The sequence below is a fragment of the Antechinus flavipes genome, chromosome 1 (assembly GCF_016432865.1).
Source record: "Antechinus flavipes isolate AdamAnt ecotype Samford, QLD, Australia chromosome 1, AdamAnt_v2, whole genome shotgun sequence".
Taxonomy (NCBI): domain Eukaryota; kingdom Metazoa; phylum Chordata; class Mammalia; order Dasyuromorphia; family Dasyuridae; genus Antechinus; species Antechinus flavipes.
In genome coordinates, this window is record NC_067398.1 from 650,681,234 (window position 1) to 650,693,487 (window position 12,254).

At 37.5% G+C, this 12,254-nt stretch overlaps 1 protein-coding gene across 4 annotated transcripts; it reads right to left on the reverse strand.

Annotated features, from left to right (window-relative positions):
- Positions 1-385: 385 nt before the first annotated feature.
- LOC127544645 (myelin-oligodendrocyte glycoprotein-like) lies at positions 386-11,641 on the reverse strand. Of its 4 annotated transcripts, XR_007949493.1 has the most exons (8): positions 11,466-11,641; positions 10,878-10,964; positions 10,200-10,541; positions 6,637-6,750; positions 4,779-4,895; positions 4,349-4,515; positions 2,906-2,995; positions 386-1,667 (listed from the first exon to the last, which is right to left on the reverse strand). XR_007949493.1 is itself a non-coding variant. In XM_051971405.1 (7 exons), exons 2-7 carry the CDS (start codon positions 10,957-10,959, stop codon positions 1,719-1,721), a joined length of 840 nt encoding a protein of 279 aa, XP_051827365.1. In that variant the 5' UTR covers positions 10,960-10,964; positions 11,466-11,641; the 3' UTR covers positions 386-1,718. The 4 variants fall into 4 exon arrangements, 3 of the variants coding, with proteins under 3 accessions (XP_051827365.1, XP_051827364.1, XP_051827366.1); XM_051971405.1 differs by lacking the exon at positions 2,906-2,995 and having other exon boundaries at positions 386-1,736; XM_051971404.1 differs by lacking the exon at positions 2,906-2,995 and having other exon boundaries at positions 11,466-11,639.
- Positions 11,642-12,254: the final 613 nt, after the last annotated feature.

The window sequence follows — 12,254 nt, forward strand, 5'->3', positions numbered from 1 at the left end:
GTATTCTTTTGTTTTTGGGTTAGATTTCTGTGATTAAAATGTAAGCCTGGATTCCCTCAAACAATGAGAGAAAAGGTCATTTTGGGAGGTGGTTTGGGAGCTTTGGGGGTTTCTGTAGGTAGGCTATTTAATCTTGTGTTTGGAAGTCATGATTTGCTGACAAATATCTTGTCAGATAGGAGATGCCCTTTCTCAAGAGATCTTAGTAAACCCCTTTTTATTTTTTCTTACTTTGAAATTCTCTAATTGTTTTTGTGAACTTTACTGCCCCTCACATACTGATATTGGAGTGTGGGAGACCAAGACAGTTCAGCTAGATTACAGAGTACAATATGGTAGGAAGAGTTCAATATTTAGAAGAGAGGAAAAATTGAAAGAAGCCAAAGCAAATCAGTAAGCATTTATTAAGTACCCACTATGTGCAAAGCACTGTGTTAAGCACTAAGGATACAAAAAAAGAAAGGAAAAGGAAACATGATCCCTGTCCTTAAGGACCTCACATTCTAATGGGGGAGATAGCACACAAAAAATGTAGATACAAGACACGGTAATCTCAGAGAGAAAACATTAGGAGTTAGATAGAAAAATTTTCATAGATGTGTGGAGGATATACTTGAGTGGGGAGAGACTTTTTTTTATTATAGCTTTTTATTTACAAGATATATGCATGGGTAATTTTTCAGCATCAACAATTGCAAAACCTTTTGTTCCAATTTTTCCCCTCCTTCCCCCCATCTCTCCCCCAGATGGCAGGTAGACCAATACATGTTAAATATGTTAAAATATATGTTAAATACAATATATATACACATGTCCATACAGTTATTTTGCTGAACAAAAAGAATCGGACTTTGAAATAGTGTACAATTAAACTGTGAAGGAAATCAACAATGTAGGTGGACAAAAATAGAGGGAATGGGAATTCTATGAGGTGGATCATAGTCATCTCCCACAGTTCTTTCACTGGGTGTAGTTGGTTCAATTCATTACTGCTCTTTTGGAACTGATTTGGTTCATCTCATTGTTGAAGAGGGCCATGTCCATCAGAATTGATCATCATATAGTATTGTTGTTGTTGATCTCCTGGTCCTGCTCATTTTATTCAGCATCAGTTCATGTAAGTCTCTCCAGGCCTTTCTGAAATCATCCTGCTGGTCATTTCTTTCTTTCTTTCTTTTTTTTTTTTAAGGTGTTTTTTTTAATATAGCCTTTTATTTACAAGATATATGCATGGATAATTTTTCAGCATTGACAATTGCAAAACCCTTTGTTCCAATTTTCCCCTTCCTTCCCCCCACCCTCTCCTGCAGATGGCAGGTTGACCAATACATGTTAAACATGTTAACTGCTGGTCATTTCTTACAGAACAATAATATTCCATAACATTCATACACCACAATTTATTCAGCCATTCTCCAATTGATGGGCATCCACTCAGTTTGAGTGGGGAGAGACTTGAGGTGGGGAGACACAAACTAGAAGGCAACTTTCTCAGGCTCTCTCTTGTTTGTAGATAAAAGTGATGAAGAATCTCTTTTATAACTCAAGGAATCCTTATGTGACTGAATAGCAGAGGGATAAAATAAGGAGAAAGTAGTTCGAGTTCCCATCAGAATTCAGTGGTAAAGTCAGCACATTTATGATTCTGCTTGGGATGTCTCATCAATCTGGGGAAAGATACAAGACCAGAGATACATTGGAATCAGCCTCTCAGTCCGTCATCTCCAACATCCCATCTGTGACAAAAGGATGGAGAGATGTTTTGTTTAGTTCCTAGGGTTTCCCTTCCCAGTGCTATCCTTATTGGTTACTAGGCAAGGTAAAGACCTTTACTTTCCTCCTCAGATGACATAATTCAAAATTCCATCAACTAATCAATCAATGAGCCTAAAGTTAAAGCAATTGCTAAGGAATTTTATTATAATTCTACACTGTGCAAATAAGTCCTGAAGCAAGTGATATCATCTAAGACTGAATCAGTCACATTCCTTGAGACTCTATAGGAAAACAGCAAGTCATTTAGGTCCAGTGTTGAGAATGGTTTGTAAGTGAAAAACACATGGAAGTGGGGGGAGGGAAAGGAATGTTCCTCTTCCTTTCTCTCTCCCAATAAAGACTTTGGAACTACTGGATTAGTAGGAGGTAATACTTATATGCATAATGTAGAACATAAGTATTCAACAACAACAAAAAAAATCAGGGAAATCCATCTGAACAGCCTTTCCAGCAGAGAGCTGCATTCTGACTGCAAGAGCACTTTACCAAGGAAGAAAGACAAACTAAGAAAGGAAGGAAGGAAAATAAAGGAGGAAGGAAGGAAAGAAGGAAGAAAGAAAAAGAGGGAGGAATGAATAAATAAAAAAAGGAAAAAAGGAAGGAAGAAGGAAAGAATAAAACAAAGGATTTTGTACCTAGGGAGTGTATGTTACCCTATGCTGCATGTGTATTCTATATGTGTCTCATTACCAATGAACTTACCTTTCCCATGAAAACTCTGTTTTTATTGAAGATTTTGCCTCATTATAATAATAATTTTTTTTGGAGAGCAATGTTTTACACCAACTATTGGTGTAAACATCTTAGTAAATGCCTTTATTTAAAGCTAACTAAATAACTGGCTGATTGTGAATGATAATCTCATTAATGAAGGCTTCTGAGTTGTGAATAGCCACTCACAGGATCACTCCTAAAATCTTAGACATCAATTTTCTTCAAGGGACCCCACTTTGAGTGTGAATGCAAGGTGTATGGGGCTCTTACACAAATGCCATTATTTCACTTTAAATATTTCTATGTCTATGGATTTTATACTGGTAGTCGTAGGGGTCACAGTTCTCAGAGCAGGAGAAGGACATAGTGTTATTACATGTATTTATTTTATCTTGTCATTACACCTGCAAGTTACCTGGAAGTGAGTCGCATCTCATACAGCTCTTAATCACCAAGGGAGAGAACACAATCATTGGTTGATTGAAGGACGTGAGTTCTAAGGGTTCTAAGTAAATCAGAGATTAAGAAATTTGGAAGGGGAGAGAGATACTAAAACGCTGGCCAGGAAACTGGGACAGCAAAACCTCTTGCCCTCTTCTACTCTCTTGCAATTGATTTAACACAATAACAATTTAATTTATTATTATATATATTAGAATTATACATACAATTATAATATGATATATAATACATATTATTAATATATTAATAACATAATAACACATTTGTTAGAAAATTCCTTAGTTTTAATTAATTCTCTTGGTATTTGGGCACAGTTATATCTTGTTTATCTGTGATAACTTAATCATATCTAGTGATTTATACAACTGAGATATTTGTACCTTTTGTAATTACATTATTTGGGGTGAGAATTGACTTCCCCTTCCATCCATTTACAGATGGTGAAACTGAGGCCCATAAAAGTTAAGTATTTTGTCTAAGATTAAAAAGCTATTAAGCAGTCAAGTGGGATTTAAACCCAGCATCCTAATTTTAAATCTAAGTTTCTTCATAAAACTCCTTGGTGGAAGGACTGATAATAAAAGGAACCTTTCTGAATTCTTAAGGCTTGTGCCTTCCCCCGATGATTATCTTCATTTTTTATTCACTACTATTATTTTTGTCTAGACTTTGACTTAGTACAGTGCCTGGCACATAGTAAGTGCTTAGTAAATGCTTGCTTGCTTGCTTAATAGATGAGATTTTTGCTTAAGATCACATAGTCAGAAAGTGTGAGTCAGGGGAAAATGTTAGAGTCAGGATTCAGAAACTTAGGTCCTGCCATTTCTTCCCTATAATTGGAAGACTTTTCAGGGAGCACAATATAAAATTTGTCCTAGCTTTCCATGGATATCAAGAGGGAATGGATGTTTATGGCCTAGGGATTAGGGAGAATGAGAAAGAGAAAGCAAAATGGGAAGAAGGAGAGAAAGAGACAAAGAGAGCTGACAGAGACAGAGAAAAGAGAGAGACAGACAGACACAGGAAGAGACAGAAAGAGAAAAGGAGACAGAGAGAGACACACACACATAGAGACAGAGAAAGATTAAAAAGAGAAATAGAGAGAGAGGGAAAAGCGGGACAGAGAGACACAGAGAGAAACCAAGATAGACACAGAGACAGTACAGAGAGAGACAGAAAATAGAGACAGAAAGTTAGACACACACAGAAAGAGAGACAAAGGAAGAAATACAAAGAGAGAAGCCATAGAGAAGAGAGGAGACAATTTTGTACCACGAGTTAAAGGGGGAAAAGTCAGGGAGAATTAGAGGGAGACCAAGTGAAAGAGAGAAAAGGAAAGAACAGAGATGGATGAAAGGGATGAAGAGAGCAGCATACTCTCTTAGGTTTATATTACCTTTTTAGTGACCCAGAAGTGGGAGGAACTGGTTACATATAGCAGAAACAGGCAGGTAAATAATAGAAGTTCAATCCCAAGTTCAGCAGCAGAGAATACAACATAGACTAGGAAGATGATCCAAATGAGCAATTCCATCCAGTCTGACTTCTCTCTGTAAACAAATCCTGGGGACCAAACCCCAAGGCCCATCAGTAGGAGCCCTGTCTTGGGCATGTCTAGGACACTGAATTCTGTTTCCATGACAGAACCAAGTCTCATTGATCAGCACAAACCCAAGGCAGGGCTGCACAAGGCATTCTAAGTCAGGGCAAGGGGCATTAGGGGAAACATAAGGAATCAGAGTTGCATAGGAACTATGGAGCCTTGGGTTTCTAATTTCATCTTGTTCTCCTCCCCATATCCCCATCCTATAACCTCTAACCCTTACCTCCAAATCTGTGTAACACCCACAGATAACAAATTGCAAGACCAATTTCAAATGCTGATATCACAGCCAGGATTCCATTTATCTCCCATGGCCAGGGAAGTTTCTGGAGACCATGTTCTGAAAGAAGTCCCAAGGGTATTGTAGTAAAAGTTCTGATCTCATATTCTCTTTTATATCTCTCTTCCCTATCAGTTAAGGAAATACTTTTCCTTTTCATGTGCTCCCCCAATCCAAATTAGCAGTCCCTTTCCCTTAAATTACTTTGTATTTTTTTTTTTTACTTATTTCAAATATAATATATAATAGTTGCCTAATTGTTCTCTGTTCCCAAATCACAACACTACCTAATCCATCCTCTGTAGAATTGCCATGGTGATTTTCTTAAATCATCACACTTTTCAGCAAATTCTTATTTTTGGGAATTAAAACTTTTCTCAGTCTTGCCTTATTCTACCTTTTCATCCTTTAAACATATTCCTGATTTCTATTTACTTAACTCTGTTATTTAGCCATACTGATCTAGTGTACTATTCCTTAAATTTTCTATTTTTATGTTTTGAACATCCCTTCTTTCTAGAATGTTTTCTCTCCTTTCCTACATATTGAGATGGTAGAAAGTGACAGGGTGTCTTCTATCACCCTACCCCAGGACACAGCACTTTTCATAAATAATTAAGGCTTCATTCACATTGCCTGAATAAAAATGGTTGAGCTCTGAAGGGAGTTCTGATTTGACAATGAAATAGTGAGTAAATAGTTTGTTCTATACAGGGGTAATGCCTGTGTAAAAACATGGATTTGGGAAACAGGAGGGTTAATTTAGAGAACATCCATGTGTGACTGGAATGTATAATGTATGAAGAGATGTAATGGGAGAAAAATCTATGCTACAACAGCATTCAGGCTTTACAGCAATTTTTCTAAAAAATATCTAGGATTTTTAGTAGACAACAATCTTAATATGAACAAGCAATGTGATGCAGCTGAAGAAACCTATTACTGAAGGAACCCTTCTCTTGTACTCTGCTTCCACCAGCCCTTATTTGGAATGATGCTCAGTTCAGTAACTGAAGGCTAAGGATATTGATAATCTGGTGAGTGTCTGCAGAACGGCATCCAACTGGTAAAGGGCCTTTAGTCCTTGCCATGTAAAGATCAAATTAAAAAACTGGGAATGTTTAGCCTGGAGACAAGAAGAGTTGGAGGGACATGTGAGTGTTATTCAAGTTCAAATTTTTGATGGGTTTTCTGTAGAAGAGAGATTAGATTTGTTATATTTGCCCCACAAGACAAAACTCAAAATGCATAGAAAATGCAAAGATAGAAATTCAGGTTTGCCTTAATAATGAACTGCCCAAAATGGAATGTCTCTTTTGATAAGTAGTGAGTTCCTCCTCCTTTGAGATCTTGATGACAGACCACTTGTTGGGTATGTTATAGTGGTAATTCATTTTTCATATGGATTTCACTAGATTGCTGTTGAGGTCTTTTCCAAAACTTAACTTCCATGATCTGTGACTTCAAGATGAAGATGTGGGAATGGTTGGGTCCCTCTGCTGATCCAATGTATATATGTAGAAAAGTAGAAGTTGGGGGTGGGGTAGAATAGTGACCTTGAGAAAAAGATGTGTTGGGTGGAGTAACTTTATGATGGGGAGCTGAAGGAAGTGATCTATGGGAGGTTTTTGAGGACTGTGACTTAAGGAGTGGTTGGAGATATGTAGAGACTAGTAATCAGTGGCTGAGGGATGGACAAAAAGTTAGGTCTGACTTCTGATATCCTTTTTTGCCCTTCCTGCTTAGACCTGCCCAGTATGTTGGCTGGTAACCCCTACCTTCAGCTCCTTCTTATAGTTACCTTTGTATCGAAGGATGAAAACTGCAGAAAAGACAAATGACAGTATCCAGTCTACAATAATTATCCCAGTGAAAATAATCAACCAAGGTAGGATCTGTTGCTCAGCTCCTTCACCTAAGAGAAAATAGTTTAGGAATGATCTTGGAGCATTAGCTTTCTGTCACACAGCAGCCCATTAGACTACATTAATAAAAAGAGTATAATAATTTCATACCACATAAGTGCATTGCCATAAAAAGGAGACCTTCAAAATAGCTTTAAAAGATCACAGACTGCATGCCTTGCTAGGCAAAGAAGGGATTTTTAAATTGCCCTTTATCTATTAATTCCTTCTCTGCTGCCTACAAAATATCACCAAACCTCTCCAAATTAAAAAAAAAAAAACTTTTACTCTCACTACTACTATCCCTGATTGTTACCATCCTATAGCTCTCTTCCTTTTCTCACCCTAATTTCTCAATTGTACAAAATATTTCTGAGCTTTGTGTGCACATTAGATGAGAGCATTAATAAAGAAGGTTTGGGGACAATGATGAACCATGTCTTTATAGTTTCACAAATTATTAAAATATTAAGAGAATATGGAATGCTACTGGGATTATTATTAATTATGAATGAGTATTAAGTCAGTAGAGCAAAACACAGTTTTAATTTTTTCTTCCATAGACCAATGTCATCCAAGATTCCTTAGAAGGCCCCAAATAGAATAATCGTGTTCAATGATGCTCTGATTATAAACACTGAACAGGCAATGTTATAGATCAGGATTGTGATAAAGGAGATATAGTACAAAATATTGTACTGGGTTGCAATTTTCATCATTGATAGGAAAAGAGAGAGAGAAATATTTCAGTAATAAATAGCAAAAAAATTGGAGTAGATAAATAAATCTACTTAGGAGTCCTGAGTATAGTCAATATTTGAGAAAACTTAAAAGAAACAGTAGTAAAAGCAATAAAGAACCAAGGATTTTAGTTTCAGCATCTGGTGAGAAAAGTTGCTGTAATTTGCAGAGGAAAGACTGCATCTCACAAAGTTAATAAGTAACTGTATCAATAGAAATAAGGGATGTTCTTCCTTTTAAAGAAGGACAAAAAGCTGGAAGTAGCCCCTCTATTTTCTAGCTTTTCAGGTAGCATGAAGAGTCCCTTGAAAAACTGAAAGTGGTTTAATGAAAGAAAAAAAAGGAAAAAAATTCCAAAGAGGTAGAAGGGAGTTATACCCTGTGGAAGAAAGCTGGAGTATAAAGAATGTGTCACAAAAAAGGAAGGAAAGATATTATTAAACCTTTAGATCTAGGCAATAGATATGAAATTCTTGCTATGAAATGTGGGGTTATATACTCTCTGAGCTGGAAGCAATTTCTCTTGATCTATGGAATGTTGTTGAGGATCCAAAGATGCTCCCAGGTAAGAATCATCTAGATCTCATCAGAGAAATCAGACAAAAATAGTGTTGGTTGGAGATACCTTTCTGAGGGGTACTAACCTAAAATGATTAATAGAGAAGTCTATTGTCTCCTTGGAGAGTATGCCCATGATATGATGAAGACCTGAGACTTGTCAAAACCAAAACCACTGTCCACCAAGGAGATGATGCTATGACATGCAGGTGATTTGGGTTTTAGTGGAAGTGAATTATGCAAAGTCACCAGCTTCACTCTTTCCTCCAGAGCCATTTGGGTCCAGGGGCAAGATATTGATCAGGATGACTGGAGGTGGTCCTGTCTATCTGTCTGTCTGTCTGTTTATCTATCTATCTATAGCATATTAAACTAAAAAGGAGAGAGAGAACAAACTGTCTCCCTGAACATAGTGGACACCAGAGAAACAAGGAAAAAGGAGGAAAATAGTAGTGGAAATCCCTTATGATGTGAAGTTTGCAACATTAAAAAAGAAGAGCAACAATAAAGTTCATAGATTCAGATATCTTGACACACAATTAGCGTAGTACAATAACTAAAGAATTTAATTCAAGGAGACAAACATATCTGCATAAGTATTATTGGAATCCAACAGAATGCAAACTATGACTGGAACATTGTGATTGAAAAGTATAGATTTAAAAAAAGAGCAAGTTTGATAAAAGGGATGATGAAATAGTATATTCTATGAAGAAAGACTCCTATGAAAACAAGCAGTTTCCATTGATGGATAGAATGCTGAATCTGGGAATACTGGAGTTCAGATTCTTCTTTGACCCTAAGCCATTTAACCATGGAAAAGTCACTTAACCACTCTGAACCTCCAGAGATTCTCTGTTCAAGAATTATTTACAAAGTTTTTGATGGGCTTTATCATTTACATGGACACACAGGCACAGTGGCCAGTATCTGAGGGCAGATATTAATTCAAGTCTTTCTGACTCCAAGCTCATTGCTCAATCTTTTGCACCACCTGTTGCCTACATGACAAGACCATGAGAAAACAAGAAGGGATCTGGGATAGAAAGGAGACTTAAGCCTTGTCAGGATAATGGAGAATGGAAAAGGATAACATAGGAGTTAGTGAAGGATGAGAAAAGCCATACAATGACTGCTTAAAGACAGATTTGAGATTCTTCTCGAAAAGAATACACATACACATATACTCAAGACTGAATAGAGAATTTCTCTCATTTTATAATAACGGATGGCAACTGATAACTCCCATCACTTTCCAAGTCATTCCCTTGTAACTTAGGCAAAAATAATCCAATCAGAAAGAACTAAAAAGCATTGCCAACAATTATTATGTTAGGTAGGAAATTGAAAGTCAAAGGGTGATGGGTTGTTTTCTTTATTAAAGGAAAAAGTGAGAGAAATTAAATAAATAGATAGTAAGCAAGTATCTAGTAAATTCAAGTTATATTTGGTCTAGTTGAACTACATCCTCATTTCCTGAAAGAATTGTCAGATACAATTCCTAATATTAATATTCATTAATATTTGAAAAATCACAGGAAAATAGAAAGTGTACCACAAGATTAGAGCACAAGTGTCTGATTTTCAAGAAAGGGAAGAGTTTGAAAATTATAGGCTAATGAACTTGATTTTACCATGAAAAAGATGAAAGAGGTGGTTGGTGAACATTTAGAAAAGAGAGAAATGTTTACAAAGCTTAGCTTCATTGAGAACAAGTAATGTCAGACTAAGCTTGTTTCCTTTTATGATAGGATTACTAAACTAGGGAAATACTATGGATACAGTTTACCTAGATTTTAGCAATACTTGTGTTCAAATTTCTCTTATCAGTACATGGAAAAGATGGAAAGATAAGGCTTCTTCCTCTACATCCCTTTTCTCTGCTTTCTCTCTTTTGTCACCAAAGTCCCCTCTCTCCTCTTTCTCCATTTCCCCCTCCTTATTTTCTTTGTCTTTCCTCTTTATTTTTGATAGTCAGTCTTGCAAGGCTGTTTTCAATTCCTTTTACCATGGTTTCTGTGTTTCAGACCCCAAGTAGGGACTCCACTGCCTCCTCTGTCCACCAGTACCAACTTGGTATGGCTCAGATGGGAAAAAAACACTCTTCCAACCCTTCTTATGGGAACTCCAAATTTTCAGAACTACACTCCTAGCTCCTTACCTGAGACACATAGTTTCACATTAGCTTCTTCTCGATGAGAACCGCTGTCAAAATGACATTTGTACCATCCTTCATCTGAGGCTGTAATGTTCCATATTCTCAGAGTGACATTTCCACTAGTGATGGAATCTCTCACCAGCTTTGTTCTCCCCTGGTAATCAGGGCTTTGATCTCTAAACTCATCCTTCCCATGTTCATAGTGATGCACAATTTTTAGTGATTGGGACCAAATCACTTTCATGTCCTGAGCATTCTTTTGGGGAGAAAGATGGCATGGCAGGGCTGCTTCTCCCCCTAGCTGGGCCTGAATGGGTTGTGTAGGTCCAATCACTGAGAACTCTTCTATTGAAAGGAAAAAGAGAGAGGGGTTCAGAGGAAAAAAACCTGCAGAAAGTGGGAGAACTGGGGAACCTCTAATGGTAGAGAGGCTAACATCTGAAGACACAAGAGATAGAGTCCATGGAGGGAATCAAGGAAGAAGGGAATCAGTGAAGAGGACACTGAGAAGGCTTCAGGAAGGAGAGAAAACAAATTGGGAGGCATTTGGAAGGGTTGGTGGTTAATGAGAGAATGACTTGGAAGTATTGGGAGTGATATAGGAAGGCAAAATATCTCTGGGGTTATTCTTCAAAAGCACCTGATAAATTCTGGGGGCTAGGGAGAAATAAATACTCCTACCTGAGGCCAATGTGTATGTCTCAAAAAAGAGGAAGATGAGAAAACTGGAGAGAAAGTTGCCTGAAGGACTAATAATCTCCATTATACCTGAGGGGAGAAAAATACACTGGAGATAGGGTATTTGTGGCAGGAAGGAGTGTGTCAGTGGATTAAAGACCCCTTGTTCCCTTACATCTTAGCGAGGAAGTCCAATGATAATGGGAGTAAGACTTACAAAGTTTTGGGTTCATCCACCTTCCATTGCAACCAGGCTAGTTTTCTAAACCTCTTCTTCCGTGTTTATTTCCACCTACCTGTATACTTTGGCTCATGCTTTCCCCTCAGCTTCAAATGCCCCATATTCACCATTTTTATTTTTAAAATTCTTTCCCTCTCTCTATGGAACCTTTTCTGAATGCCTTATTCCACAAGAATATCTCAACTAAGAGGGAATATAGCACAGGGATTCATCACTCATTTCTTTTGTGGGGAAGGAGACTTGGATATCTGGGATTGAAGGGAAATTGATTTCTCCCAAGACAGAGAGAATCTGGGTGAACTCAAGGTGAAATGAGTAGAGGAAGTGCTAAAAAGGGAAGCTAGACTTACCTCATAAATCCCAGCAAGCTCTGTTGTGTAATTGCTGTACCTCTATAACTTGTCCTGTATAGAGCTCTGTACTGTGTCCTCACACTTTAGGAAATCCACTCCTATCCTGAGACTGCTGGCAGAAAGTGACTCTGGAAATATTACTGAGCCCAAAAGCTGGTCCTCCAGTTATAGTTGTATTTTCTGTTCTCCTCTGGAGCTTGTATCTCTACTGTTGGAACCCCACCCTTCATCCTGGGACTGTATTCTTGTGATAAGCTCAACTCAATGGCATGAGCAGAAAGACATAATCCAAAAACCAGTAGCAAGAATGATTTTGGTGTTGAATTAGCTTCTTTTGAGCAAAGTCTCTGTGCTGCCAGTCAGATCAAAAACTGAAGTTTGGAGCTAAGTCCAGTGGAGCAGGATGAAGGAAGAAGGCATACCTTATGGGAGATGTGAATTTAGGGACTTGGGAATTAGGAAGTGCTTGTAATAGACTAAGGAGACAGTATTTGGAATAGACAAAGATGAGTATAAGGGGTAAGGAGAAGGCAGAATGGATAGAATATTAATTGAGAGCGCCACAGCATTCTCAAGTTGAAAGGCACTCCAGTGATCTGATTCGATTTATCCATCTAGCTACCACTTAAAGATGGTAAACATTCTGTTTTGAGACAGCTCAAATTATGAGAAAATTCTTCCTAATACCAGGTCAAAATCTACCTCTCTGAAACTTTTATCCATTGTTTCTAATGCTGGTCTCTGGGGATAAGCAGAAAAAGTGTAACCCATCTCCCACATGACACT

Bases quoted from the DNA above. Each gene is read 5' to 3' on its own strand.
- LOC127544645 (XM_051971404.1), bottom strand. From the start codon at position 10,959: ATGGAGATTATTAGTCCTTCAGGCAACTTTCTCTCCAGTTTTCTCATC. The intron at 6,751-10,199 runs GTAAGGAGCTAG...ATTTTCTCTTAG, and splicing joins TGTGAAACTATGTGTCTCAG to GTGAAGGAGCTGAGCAACAG. The intron at 4,896-6,636 runs GTAACTATAAGA...GACTTCTTTCAG, and splicing joins TTTCATCCTTCGATACAAAG to AACATGGTCTCCAGAAACTT.